Raw genomic sequence first — 14,696 nt, 5'->3', positions numbered from 1 at the left:
ACAGCGAAGCTTAGTTATAGTTCTCATGGTAGTGAACGCTTACAATTTTTAAGACTACTTCTCTTAGCATAGGCCTGAGATACACTCTTAGTTTTAGCATCATGGTCATTTTACCGACTTTGATGAACAGTACTCTTGAGGCCCCCGCCCAAATCGAAATAGGAAAGAGACAGGTACATGTGGCACAGACTACCACGACAAGTGTTTTCAAATGTGACCACAACCTTTCCAATCCGCTCCTGATCATACAATATTTATAGTACTGCTCATAGCGTCAGCTCTGGTGTAGTGGTCACATGATCGATGTACATTACGTCGCACTGATCTATACGTCACCAGAGGCCACATGTTTATGCTAAATTGTCTTTGCACAAAACATTTTGGGGGAGATTTATTAAAACTGGAATTTCATACGCAGGTCTTAAAAGGGTAACTAAACTTTCGAAAAACTTCTGACATGTCATAGTGACATGAGTTTTGATCGGTGGGGGTCCGAGCACTGAGACCCCCACCGATCGCTAAAATGAAGCAACAGAAGCGCTCGAGTGAGCACTGAGCCGCTTGGTTTCTGATCAGCTTTTCTCGGAAAGCCAATCAAGTGGTGTATGGGCTCAATAGAAAGTCTATGGGGCTGTTGTATGCTCGGACCCCCACCGATCAAAACTTCTGACATCTCACTATGACATGTCAGAAGTTTTTGGAAAGTTTAGTTATACTTTAATAGGCAGATCACTGGAGTAAAATGTGCCAAATTTATTAAGAGGCGCATCTCTGGCCGTCTGTGCGCCAGGGAGTCAAATCTACACTAGCTATGAGCAGGTGTAGATTTGCGCTGTAATTTTTCCCACCTTCTGGTGTAACTTATATTAAATTTGTGACTCTCCACTTCTACTAAGCTCTGCCAATTTTTTAGAAAGGTACTTTTTGCTGCAAATTGCGTCTTTTGTGCCGTTTGTGACTTTTCTACGCCAGAAAACGAACATAGGAAAGTTAATAAATCACCTCCTTTATTTTTCATTTTATAACCACTAGGTCACCAGGCAGGGGAATTTTCTAGCCCTGAAGAATCTTTATATTAATCTGTAAATTGTGTCCCACTCACAACTGTGAACATTTATAAAGAAGCATCTGCATCTGTATTTATCAGTGTGGAGTTTTGGACAGCTTCTGACTTCGGGAGCAAGGTACGAAAAACACTACGGATTCAGAATAGTGGGCAGATAAATATAGCAGACTTGCTCTATATACAGTGACCTATTAATGACAAATGACAGTAATAGCAGGAGAAACACAGCCATACATAAACCACACAAATTACATCAAGCGAGGTCAATCATGACATCGGTTCCGTCTTTGATGATTCTTTAAATTTAGACAGTAAAATATTAATTTGGTAATAATAAACTGGATCTCTGGGATTCCGTCTTTATGTTACCTGATCTTTTTTCTTACTAATGGGTTAGCTTTTGCAGTTTATAGCTTTAATGGAAATTAGCACTCAGTATATGGACTTCCTGGTGCTTATACACAACGGCCATGCAAGCGGAGCTGTAGTGCGAAGCATGGGGGACAGAAGGGCAGCCTCAGCCCCTGAAGAAACAGATGGCCAAGCAGCCTACACTGAAGAAAATAAGTAATCGATTACCATTACTTCACAGGTTGTCACAATTTTTTTATGACCACATTCACAAAATCATTGCAGTGCATCATTGTATCAATATGCATAGAAGACGACAGAGGCTGTGCTCTCCTGCACTGCTGGTAAATAGTATCTGTCTTCATGAACTTAGGTGAGATCGATAACAGTTGGACCCTGTGGGTTTCAGAAGCCGTCAGTCCCATTGATCTGACGGATTCGGCTTTAAGCGCAAGATACAGCTGCCCTGTATCCATGATACTACATAGAGGCTGTATCTGAAAAAGTGAAAAATAGTTTTAATAAAAACCAATTAAAAAGTTGTATAAATTACCAAGATACATTGTTTTATTTAAAAAATAAAAATAAAGTGTGTGCAAAGGTTTACATAGCCTTTAAGTTTGCAACTGACAATCATGCATCCCAGCAGTATTACTTTTCTTCAGTATTGGGTGAAACCATGAAAAATTCCAGAAATGGATATTTAAGAGTTGTAGAGAGACAAATCATACTAAAAATATGCAGCATGTTTAGAAATAACAAGCTAAATGGTATAAAAGGAAACTGATGTCAAGGAGAAGGTACGTATCAAGTTACCAGTAAAGGAGCGGTATACAGTATACCGCAGTCTGACATGACATATGAAGACAATGTCTAGGTATATCTTGCAGGTGGAGATACATTTCATGTCACTCACGCTACATTCCAGGCTGAGCCAACAAACCTATTCACCTCCACTACTCAACACGGAAGTTGTAGACGCCACAGCAGGATCTACAATATTAATATTAATAAAATGGGCCCTATAAATGAATATGAATAGTTCTATAAATGACCACACGGAGTGCTCCAAATCCCTATAAAATTCCTAACATACTCCATGCTAAAACATGTTACACATTCTGGACCAAAACTATGGAAATGTGGCTGATGGAGGGGTGTAGGGGATATTTTTTTAGCAAGAAGACTAAGAACATTTATTCTGGATACACATTTGCAAACAATCAGTCCTACCTGCTTTAAAATATACACCCCAAGTTAAGTGATCTGGGAATGAATCTTTTAAGAAATATTTTTATTAGTATCTTCAAAGTTGTAAAAACAAGAGTGAAAAGGTGATAGTTTCTTAGGAAATGAAGTTGGGCAAGTGTGCATGGTTATTTTACTGTCAGACACCTCTAGCAGCAGCCTGTGTCCCAGTGATCAAAGGATCGACACGTTTTATCAGATTAAAATATGGCGGAAGAAATAACACCCGTATTGTTCATGGCCCGTGTCTGAGAATAAGGGTGAACTGCAATACTGAACCTAACCCGCGGATCGGTGTGGCACTGTGGCACTAATCTCATACAACACAACATGCTGAAGATATGGGTGTTTTTTCTCCCAATTTTCTCCATAAACTTTAATAGGCTTTTCAATATACCTTCAAAAATGGCTGGAAAAAACCGCCTGCACAAAAGGACATTAATGAAAAAATCACTAGACACAGATGTAGAAACAACATAAAAAAAATGCTAAGAACTTAATAAAATTGCAGCTGTTTTTTATGTAATAGTTCGAACATTCTATTCAGTTTCGCTATCCACTGAAATCAATGGGATCGAAGTCCAGAGAGAGACTATGTGAGGTGTCATAATCCTTTCAGTGTTGGTAGAACACCAATGCATAATTTCCTATCAACTAAAGACGGGACCAGAATCTGTTTGTTCTGGATATATTCAAAAAGAGTATTTAGTCAGAAAATTATTTTAATGTGCAGTAAAACTGGACTTTAGAGCAGCTGCTTGGCGCTTATGTTTCAGTACTGCACATGAATGGTCAGATTAATATAGCGCAAAAAGAGGACTCAGCAAATTTTAGTGGAAAAAGAAAAATTCTATATTTAGAATGTGATGCCTAAATTGACACCATAATGATATTTTATGCAATGTTTTTAACCTTCCAATCTGGGCATGGAGCCCCAATCTACATTCATTCCAAATGTGGTAATGTGGGCATCTATACATGAATGTGCAAGGCCGGCAAAAAGAAAGGTTGTTGAAAGTGAAGTTCCCCGTGATCCTCCATGGTCAGCTGGTAGTAAATTACCTTTGAGGTCTCTTAAAAAAAAATCCTAAAAAAAACAAAAAACTACAAAAGAAAAGCCAAGTTCAAGTTAATTCATTTAAGGGCTATTGAATCTACAAATGATAGATAATTTGGAACTATTGATGCATGTGCTGGTGGCGATATAATCTGTGCTGCTATATGTGATTATGCTATTGCTCCCTGTTATGAGCAATTGCAGGATCGGAATAGAAGGACAGATAAAGAGTTGCTCTGATCACTACTTTATCTCAAATATCTGAGAACCTTCAGAAACATTAAGATACAGTATGTGTTGGTCAGGGGCGTAACTAGGAAAGACTGGGCCCCATAGCAAACTTTTGACTGGGCCCCCCCCCCTCTGCTGGGTATCACACAACCCCCCCCCCCTTGTAGATAGTGCCTCCCTAGATTCCACCACACAGCGCCCCCCTATAGATAGCACCATACACAGCCCCCTGTAGATAACGCCATACAGCCCCCTCTGTAGATAACGCCATACAGACCCCCTCTGTAGATAACGCCATACAGCCCCCTCTGTAGATTACGCAATACAGACCCCCTCTGTAGATAACGCCATACAGCCCCCTCTGCCATACAGACCCCCCCCAAAAAAAAAAATGGCCTATAGTTTGTCCTACAAAAGACATGCATCCCCTATCCACAGGATAGGGGATACATGTGTGATCGCTGGCAGCGATAAGGAGAACGGGGGACCGAAAGTCCCCCGAAGTTCTCCATGACTAACCTCGGACTTCCGGCGTCTGCGCAGTTCAATAAAAATGAAAGGAGCGCTGGTCACGCATGCGCACAAGCACGACCGGTGCGCAAGTCATTTCCATGGAGCTGCAGACAGACTACGGAAGTCCGAGGTTTGTCATGGAGAACTTAGGGGGGACTTTCGGTCCCCCGTTCTCCTCATCGCTGGGCGTCCCAGCGATCCCACATGTATCCCCTATCCTGTGGTTAGGGGATGCATGTCTTTTGTAGGAACAACCCCTTCAGTGGCGTCGCGCTGTAGCAGCCATAGCGGCTGCTAGCGGAGCCTGCGGCCATGGGAGGGGCCGTGCCGGCGGGTGGCACGGGCCCCCTCATGCTGCAGGCCCCGTAGAAGTCGCTACGGCTGCTATAGCGGTAGTTACGCCACTGCGCATAGGTTTGTACGGCGTAAAACTACAGCTCCCAGCATGGCCGAAACAATGATAAGGATATGCTGGGAGATGCGGTTTCACAAAAAAAAATCATACCACCCATCATCTCGCTGCAGATCATACAGTGACTACAATACTGATTAGAGGCAGAATAAACATTTACATTAAGTGACTCACCGGTGACGTCTCAGATTCTAGTTCTTTTCTTCTCCCTCCGGTCCAGACATCTATGATGGATTTCTCCCGGCCATGACCCATTTCTGCAGTTTTCCGTTTAGATGTCTTCAGCTTCTCACTTTTAAAACATTTCTGCACCTATAAACAAAGTTAAAATTCTCAACACCTCTAAATATAACTGTCACACACACACACACACACACACACACCGTGCCCCCTGTAGATAGTGCCCCCTGTAGATAGTGACCTACATAGAAGCCCCTGTAGATAGTGCCCACATATGGACTCCAGAGCTGCAAGGCAATAGTGCTAACCACTGAGCCACCGTGCTGCCCTACATATAGCTTCCCCTATAGTTAGTGCTCCACGTATAGCCCACCTCTGTAGATATTGTCCCACATATAGCCCACCCCTGTAGATTGTGCACTACATATAGCCACCCTGTTGCTAGTGCCCCACAGGTAACCCACCCCTGTATATAGTGTCCCACACATAGCCCACCCCTATAGAAAGTACCCTAAAAAATAGCTCCCCTATAGATAGTGCTCTACATATAGCCCACCCCTGTATAGTGTCTCACATATACTGCCCCACATATAGACCCCCCTGTAGATAGTGGCCCACATCCCCACATACAGACCTCCCCTGTAGCTAGTGCCCCACATATAGACCCCCCCCTGTATATAGTGGCCCACATATAGACCCCCCTGTATATAGTGGCCCACACCCCCACATATAGACCCCCCTGTAGCTACTGCCCCACATATAGACCCCCCTGTAGCTACTGCCCCACATATAGACCCCCCTATATATAATAGCCCACATAAAGACGACCCCCCCCACTATAGATAATGCCATTCACATTTTTATGAGGAAAAAAATATATAAAGTTGACATACTCACATTCTCCGGTTCCCACGATGTTCACTGGCGATGCAGACATGCTCTCTTCTGAGCATGTCTGCAGGAGCTGAATGAGCGTCCTTCAATGACGCTGATTGGCGGGGCAGAATGACTTGCCCCGCCAATCAGCACCTTCCAAGCATAGAAGCGGCGCGATGATGTCATCGCGCCGCTAGCCAATCAGTGTCATTGTAAGGCACTGGATGGTCAGGCACGGAACATGCCCGGCCATTCAGTGCTAATACATGTATTTGGCTGCCGCTAGCACCGGGGCCCCCTCCGGTGCTAGCGACACCTACAGGCATGAGAGTGCCTGTGTAAGGCTCGGTGGCGCGGGCCCCACAGTAGCGGTGCTACCCCTGTAGCAGCCATAACGGCTGCTAGCGGCGCCACCGGGCATTTGGGAGGGCGTGTCGGCTGTCGGCACGGGCCCCCTCAAGCCCCGGGCCCTGTAGCAGCCGCTACTGCTGCTACCGCGGTAGTTACGCCACTGGTGTTGGTGATATTAGCAGCTTGTTTTAGAAGCTACATATATTAAAGCTCTGTGTTCACAAGTTGTGGTCAGTTTGTGTTTCTTTACTGAAATTTTCATGAAAATTGTAGCACAAAAATGAAATTGTCCGCAACGTGTGAACCGCCTACAAAGAATACAATATCAATAAGTTACATACTTAGGGCTCATTCTGACTAACAATTTCCATGTCTGGGTATTGCCGAGTGTAGAACGGACAGCACCCAGACTAAACAATGACCTATTATACTTAACTCAATTTAGGCAACAGTTTCTATCACTGACCATCCACTCGTAATGAGAAAATTGCAACATGCTCTATCTTTGTCTGATTTTCATGCAGTAATGGCACATAAAAGTCAATGGGTCTGTGTGAAAAACTGACGCCACACGGATGCCATCCATTACTTCACGTTTTTCACAAATGGTTGCCTGGAGAACTTGAGAAGTGAAACCAGAAAGCGGAGCTAGAGCAGTGTGGTCCTGAATATAAGACATGGTCAGAAGCCAAAAATATGCACAAGAAAAATCTCACAATGCGCTCAGTGCTATAAGCAATAGAAAATAGCGTTTCGGCTGTCATGTGATCATCAAGGGGGGTGTTTTCAGCGAGTTCGAACAATTGAGGACATTTTTCACTAATGTGAAAAACGGATGGCACACACTGATGCCCCCTGGACATAAAAAAACTGACAAACTGAAGGCAATCGCAGAAAACATTGACGTACACTGATGCAAAATTGTTAGGTATTCACTGACTCAACTCTGACGAGTTTTAACAACGCTCGTCTGAATGAGCCCTTATTGTTTTCATCCTGCACTGTTCCCAATATCGCATGATGACATGTGATACATATATTGTGACTGTGGCCGCCAATTGCCGGCTGCAGCAGTGACATCAATATGGACGGCCCGTCACCACTGTAGCCAGCAATGGGCTGCTGCAGTCACATATTGTGTACGAAACCCCATTGCGCTGAGAATGTACACGTCACTATGGACCATAGGTCACCGCTGCTGACAGTGATTGGCTGCTGCAGTCACATGTTGTATATGACACATCGTTGCGCTGAAGATGTAAAAGCAGCGCAGAAATACAAATAGTATATTACTGTTTCTAATTTTACCCATTTGGAGGATGTTGTGGGCTATTTTAAGGGGTTCGAAAATCCCTTTAAAGCCAAGTTAATAAAAACTGCCTTTTCAAACACTATGCACTAGAAATATGCAGATGATGTAGCCTGGCCGAGTACCTGAGCTGGTTGTGAATTCCTGGTAATACAGCATTGGACGAATATACTCCCGATGCTGGATTGCCAGGAAATTATGGCACTGATTTTGGGGAGCACAATGGGTGTCCACTATCTTCCTGTCACAGGTCCAGCCAGTTAACCGCGATTCTCTTGGTGAGGCAGGGAGAAGACAGAGCATAAAAGGCGTGGGTGTTCTTCAGTATTTTCTTCATTCATATACTTGCAGGACCTTTCTACCTTATATTATTTGGTGGCCAGATTGTTATCATTTTACAGTACTTATACTATTGAATATTTACATTGTTGGTTTGCCTTTGCTTGACAATAAACTGGATGATTCACAGTAGTCTTTTGTCTACTCACGGTGTAGGCTTTACTCTTACTACTGAGAATTTTTGAGATTCCAAAGTCGCCAATCTTTACAATCATCTGATGTTTGTCCAGTAAGATGTTTTGTGTTTTCAAGTCTCGGTGAAGGATGAGTTTGTTGTGCACATGATGCAGCGCAAGGAGGATTTGGACAAAGAAATGTAAAATAGTATCTTCATCCAACAGTGAATTACAGCGCTTCTGGATGTATTCAGCTAATGTGCCACCTACATAAAAAAGAACAATCATAAATGCTCAATATGCCAAAACATAACCTCAAAACCATCAGAAAAAAAACATGACTACACTGACCTACAAAACTGGACGGGATACTGATATTTCTTATTAATAGCCTCATTGTCAGGAATCTCTGCTTTAAACATACTTTGGACTATCCACTTTTTGTATTTTTAGATTGGACAAAGTAAGTTTTTTGTTTTTAGTCTTTTAATTTATTTCAAGTAGTGTCACCATTTTGATATGACAACATATAACCACGTCGGTCCTTCTCTCACCTTCAATATCAAATTGGGGAAAAAAAGGCAAGCCTGATGAAGATGCCGATCCGGCGATGAAACGCGTAGCACTTTCATATCAATTTTATCTTTCATTAAACATGAACCTTGGTTCATTATATCATTAGCAGCGCCATTGTGGTCCCTCCTTTCCCTTTATTTCCCCAATCATTATCGGCAACTCCTTATGGTCGTTGCGTATGGGACTGGGCAGCAGCTTTTTTCCTTGTGACACAGTGTGCCTCCATATTACAAGTGTAATACCTGCCAGTATTCACATTTACAAGGTGAGCACGAATTGCTTCTTGCTCTCCCACATTACCCCACTTGTCTGCACTATGTGGCGCCGTGTCTTTTTCTTTTTGTTTTAGTTCAATATCAAATTGTCCGAGTCAGTACTATCCAGGGGTTGAAGAAAAATATTTGTCGGCAGGGTCAGATACATTTTGGTAGAATATGTTGATAATTTAACATATACATATGACAGACTAGAAGAGTATGCATCTTAACTGGCATATGAAGAGTAGTATACGTCATTTCCAGACATCTCTGTCAGGAGAGGAGAGGATCGTGCATGTTTAAAAATCCAACATGCCTCTGACATCTTGAAGTACAGTCGGATTGTCCCCTTACACTTTAGATCGCAGACAGACCTCACCAAAATGTTTTTAAAGTCTATGACCAGCTTAAATGGTGTTTCTTTCTGACCCATAAAAATCAATCACTTTCTATAGGCACAAAACGTTCCAATGCAAAAATCTTTCTAATATACTTATGTTTAAAATTTGGCACCACTCTTGTCCCGCCGATCACCGGGATCCTCCATCGCCTCCTGCTGTCATAAAGTGGGCATAGATATTGGATATTTATCAGCTGAAACAAATTATTCCAATTGTATCGACTAATTTTATTTTGTTCATCTCGAATGCCGACTCCAATCAGCAGCAGTTTTGCCACACCTTGGTTCCTGGGTCTCCCATTACAATAGTGAAGTGACGACATATGACTTCAACTGGCAATGTGGTGGGCCAGATAGTTAGGATCATTACAGTGCTAGGAAGTTTTTCCTATTGTGTTTCCATTAAATACACTTTCTTAATTAAACATTGGTGGAAATTGAAGTTATAATCCAGTCAGTAAAATTTTAGGCTTTTATTGGTTACAGTAACAAGTGTATGTGGCAAGAACATCATTTATACCGAGCTGTAATTACAAGACTAGAAGCCGCCACATTCCTGTCATTACTCTGACATCTACCTCCAAAACAATGACCTGCCTTATGTCAACAATATGAGTCATTCTGGTTTCTGACCTGAATTTACATAAGCAACTGGTTTCGGTCCTTTTATCAGATTACAATGCAATAACCACAGAAAATTGGAAGAAGCAGAATGCTATCTGCTCGCATAAAAGGTGTAACGCCTGAAAGGGTTGAAAGTAAGTAGAGGCTTGGGGGGAACCTCGTAGGCCTGGATATATAGAATCTGGATCAGGGCCCTTAGACTGTCACTTGTCGTTTATAGTAATCATGCTGTCCGATGATGTGACAGAGGGGCATTTGGGCCTGATTAAACAGCAGGGCCCCGATGCAACCGCAGCCCCTGCATCACTTAGAACTAGAGGCTTCAAGTGAATGTCCATTTTTATCACCATGTTATTCTTAGGTCCAACATTAAGCTGATTAATTTCTTAATATTATTTTTATTTTATTTCAGTCAGAGCTCAAAATCCCTTGCACAGATAGAGTGCCAACAGCCACTACTAGAGGGAGTTTATAAGCTTACCGCATGCTGTTTAGGCCTTAATCATTTTCTTAATTAGGCAAATGCAAAAACTGCGCTAAAAGACGCTCCAAACGCATGAAACCCCTTCATGATAGGGTATGATGCCTTTTTCTCCACGATCGAACAAAAAACGCCCGGGAGAAAAAAAACGTCTCTGCCTTCCATTGAAATCAATTGAGGGAGATTTGAGGCATTTTTGGCAACGATTCCAACGCAGTTTTCGCGTCAAAATCAGCGCCACAAAACGCTGTGTCATATGGGCCTAAATCTGACCATATACATTTGTGTTTAGTCAGCAAATCCTGCTTATTCTAATAATAGGTATAAACCAGCTACTAGATGGCACTACTAGTAATCGATACATCCCAAGAACTAGCACTTACAGATTTAAAATCTGATTTGTGAAAGGCAAAAAAAAGAGAAAAATGCTACATTTTGAGGCCTTCATCACATTAGAAAAATATAACTTACAAACTATAAACTACTGTGATGTATCATATGTCATACAAAATTGTATCACACCACTGAGTGTTGTCTACGGCCTTGGTTCTGAACCTTTGGTACGTGTAGCGTAAGGGGTACATGCCATGTGTCTAGGGGGTACACAGACTGTTGTCATTCAGTGCTTTTGAAAGGTCCAGCACAGTGTATGATCATAGCCTTGGGGGTATTTGAGTAGTGATTGGCTTAAAAACATTGAGAAATATTGACATACAACAAAAATGGGAAACCATCTCACCCACCCTTCAATACTGAAACTTTTGCACCCCACACAAATGCCTTCATCTTTTTAGGTTGGTCAGCAATACTCATTATTACTGTGAGATACTATTATACTGAAGGCATTTTATGGATATGTTTACAGTTGCATTTAGATTGGAAACCACGGCGCATTGCCTGATCCGTCGTATATCGGACACCAACAATGCCCAACAAACCCTATTAACTTACAAGCACTGTTCCCTATAAGGTGCGCGGTTGCGCACCTTCTACGGTCCCCCCGCTCACTAAACTTTAAAGCATGCGCATTGTTTTTTTCTGCCGTCCGGCAGAAAAAAGCACTGTCCGGGATTTCTTCTTTTCCCACATATGATTTGCACTGCGCATGCGCCAAAATTTACATGCGCAGACGCAGTGCAAACAAGAAGGGTAGCCGGTAGAGAGGAGGACTTGGAGTCGCTGTGGACAGTGAGGAGGCGGAGCGTATGACGGTCTGCGACTGTCACTGACTGAGGTGACCTCAGTCAAGTGACAGACCATCATTGGGTCGGTCCCTGGACCAGTGAGTTACCTGGTCCTGACGTCACAACCTTGGCTCAGACCAGCATGTGAAAGCAACAAGTGGGGCTGGGATTGGTGAGTCTTACAGTCACTCCCAGTATATAGTGCATGCAGCGGCAGCCAGTCTGACTTGAGTCTCTCTCTGACCAGTTACCACCCCCACGCAGCAGACAGACCTCAGGAGAGACAGACAGTGCCGGCCGTAATAAAACTGATCCCAAACTACCACTTCTTGGCAAGTTTACTTTATGTAATGGGGCTGAGTGTTCACTGACTTGTACTGGTTGAAAAGTTTATACAACACTGTAAAGGAGCTTTAAAGAGGCTCTGTCACCAGATTTTGCAACCCCTATCTGCTATTGCAGCAGATCGGCGCTGCAATGTAGATTACAGTAACGTTTTTATTTTTAAAAAACGAGCATTTTTGGCCAAGTTATGACCATTTTTGTAGTTATGCAAATGAGGCTTGCAAAAGTCCAAGTGGGCGTGTTTAAAAGTAAAAGTCCAAGTGGGCGTGTATTATGTGCGTACATCGGGGCGTTTTTACTACTTTTACTAGCTGGGCGTTCTGATGAGAAGTATCATCCACTTCTCTTCAGAACGCCCAGCTTCTGCCAGATCACGCTGTGACGTCACTCACAGGTCCTGCATCGTGTCAGACGAGCGAGGACACATCGGCACCAGAGGCTACAGTTGTTTCTGCGGCAGCATCAGCGTTTGCAGGTAAGTAGCTAAATTGACTTACCTGCTAATGGTAATGTGGATGATACTTCTCATCAGAACGCCCAGCTAGTAAAAGTATTAAAAACGCCCCGATGTACGCACATAATACACGCCCACTTGGACTTTTACTTTTAAACACGCCCACTTGGACTTTTGCAAGCCTCATTTGCATAACTACAAAAATGGTCATAACTTGGCCAAAAATGCTCGTTTTTTAAAAATAAAAACGTTACTGTAATCTACATTGCAGCGCCGATCTGCTGAAATAGCAGATAGGGGCTGCAAAATCTGGTGACAGAGCCTCTTTAAATATCACAGTTTCTGTTGTGTAGTGGTTAGTATGTTAGCCTTACATGTGAAAGGTCTCTGGTTCAAACCCAGGCAGGAATATCTCAATTGTATTACTTTAATTGTTTTTTAATTCAACCTGAGTTGTGCCCTTCTCATCTTTACTATCCCACTCATGTGATCACTTATAAAAAAGTGTTACTTTAGGCCTCATGCACACGAGCGTCATTTTTATCCACAATTACGGATCTGTAATTGCAGATAAAAATACTGATCCATTCATTTCTATGGGCTAGAGACACCTTCCCGAATATTTACGGATGTGTGTCCGGGCTTTAGAAATGACCTGCAAGTAATAGGACATGTACTATTTTTTGCATTTACGGACCGTGCTCCCATATTTTATCATTTGAACACGGTCAGCAAATGCGGGTGACAGTGCGCGGTCCGTCCAGGATTTATTGCCATTGATGCCTATAATTGGTGTTTATAACTGTCTATTTTTCTGCTGGACTTGTAATATTATAGTATTTTAAAAAGTAATTAAAACTCATTTAAAATAAGTTTTCTTATTCTCTTATTTAGTCGCTATATTAGCGTTTACTGGGGTATTACTTTTGGTCATCAGATCGCCCACCAGTGATGGAGACTTGCCCTGCTCCCTAACTGCCCCGCTCAGGAGCTGCCAAGACTTAGAGGGAACATTGCTTACAAGAGGGGCCGTAGAGTTCCATCGTGGTGTCTGTCGTTTTGATGGTAAAAATAGCGCCGCAAGTGACAAGTACTTACCTGGAGCATACTCCATTGCAATCATAAGGGCCTTGTCTTCCAGAAAATTCTCGTAGTATTCAATGATGTTTGGATGATTCAACAGTTTTAGTACTTGACATTCATTTTGTGCTGCTAGGCGCTCATCTTTAGTCATCTGCTCCACAGGGATTTGCTTGATGATCACTAATTTTTGGTCTGCTTTTCTCAGGCACAAGTGCACAATCCTGTGGACAAACAAGAACAAATCATATACTGACGCTCAATCATGGAGACGTACCTGTAAAAATGTTTCCCAATATTTTAAAACCTATGGCAGCAAACTAAAATTGAGGTTACCGTTTTCAGAAGAGTGGTTGGCAACACGGTAGGCCTGATTCTAAAGTAATTCGGTCTTAAAATCCATGATGGCCATTATCAAAAATGATTAGGTCTATGGTCTCAAAATGATTATTTCCAACCAATGGTAATGTGTCCGAAAGGCACAACTATTGGGCAATATGTGCCGCGGAACTATTCCTGCAGGAAGATTCCTCCCTCCCATTGATGTCTGACCAAAAAGGCAGAATCCACCCGAAGATCAAGCAGGACGCTTCTTTTTCAGGCTAGCTGAAAAAAACAGCTAGCGGAAAAAAGAACCGGAAACGAATGGGAGGCAGAATTTTGAGGCAGATTCCGCCGCAATATTTATTTAGTGTGAACATAACCTAACACTGGAAAAACATTCCCATAACTGCAGATATCTTCCAATGTATGCCCTTTGATAGCCAGAGACTAGAACCTGAAAAGTATCACAACGCTGGTTAAGGTAAACCTTAACATTTATGGTGGAACTCTTTATTTATTAACCCCTTTAGTACATATTTTCACATTTTAGCAAAGAACGCAAATAAATTGTTATTTTGCTCTGCATTATGACAGCCTTAACTTTTTTTATCGTTGATGTGGCTGTATGGGGTCTTTTTTTTTTCTTACAGATGAGCAGTATTATTTCAGCATTATTTTGGGGTAAATAAAAGTTAATGTATCTTAATAAAAATCTTCGACATGTTTTTTTTTTTTCATTGTAATAATGGAATATAAATGAAATATCCATGCACTGACTTACTGGTGTGCTTGTTATTATACACAACCGCCAATCTGATCAATCAGAGCTGTAGTGCAAAGCATGGAGGAAGGACATAGAGGTAACCTGAGACAGGGGTGTGTTCCTACTTCCCGCAGACACACGCTGTGCCTCATACAAATA

General features: G+C 42.3%; 1 protein-coding gene across 6 annotated transcripts in view; it reads right to left on the bottom strand.

Moving 5' to 3' along the window:
* Positions 1 to 14,696, bottom strand: part of NEK8 (NIMA related kinase 8) — a 234,362-nt gene that overhangs the window by 217,705 nt on the left and 1,961 nt on the right. For all 6 annotated transcript variants that reach the window (XR_012881570.1, XR_012881571.1, XM_075854281.1 and 3 more), the window contains exons 2-3: positions 13,469 to 13,674; positions 8,083 to 8,315 (exon numbers count right to left, since the gene is read on the bottom strand). Coding sequence is in view for 4 of the 6 variants with exons in the window: in XM_075854281.1 (XP_075710396.1) it covers positions 8,083 to 8,315; positions 13,469 to 13,674 (439 nt within the window). In the remaining 2 variants the exon portion in view is untranslated. The remainder of the gene's footprint in view (positions 1 to 8,082; positions 8,316 to 13,468; positions 13,675 to 14,696) is intronic.

This window comes from Rhinoderma darwinii, chromosome 2, assembly GCF_050947455.1.
Source record: "Rhinoderma darwinii isolate aRhiDar2 chromosome 2, aRhiDar2.hap1, whole genome shotgun sequence".
Lineage (NCBI taxonomy): Eukaryota > Metazoa > Chordata > Amphibia > Anura > Rhinodermatidae > Rhinoderma > Rhinoderma darwinii.
Note: the sequence above shows the minus strand (reverse complement) of the source record. Positions and strands in the feature narration are given on the sequence as shown.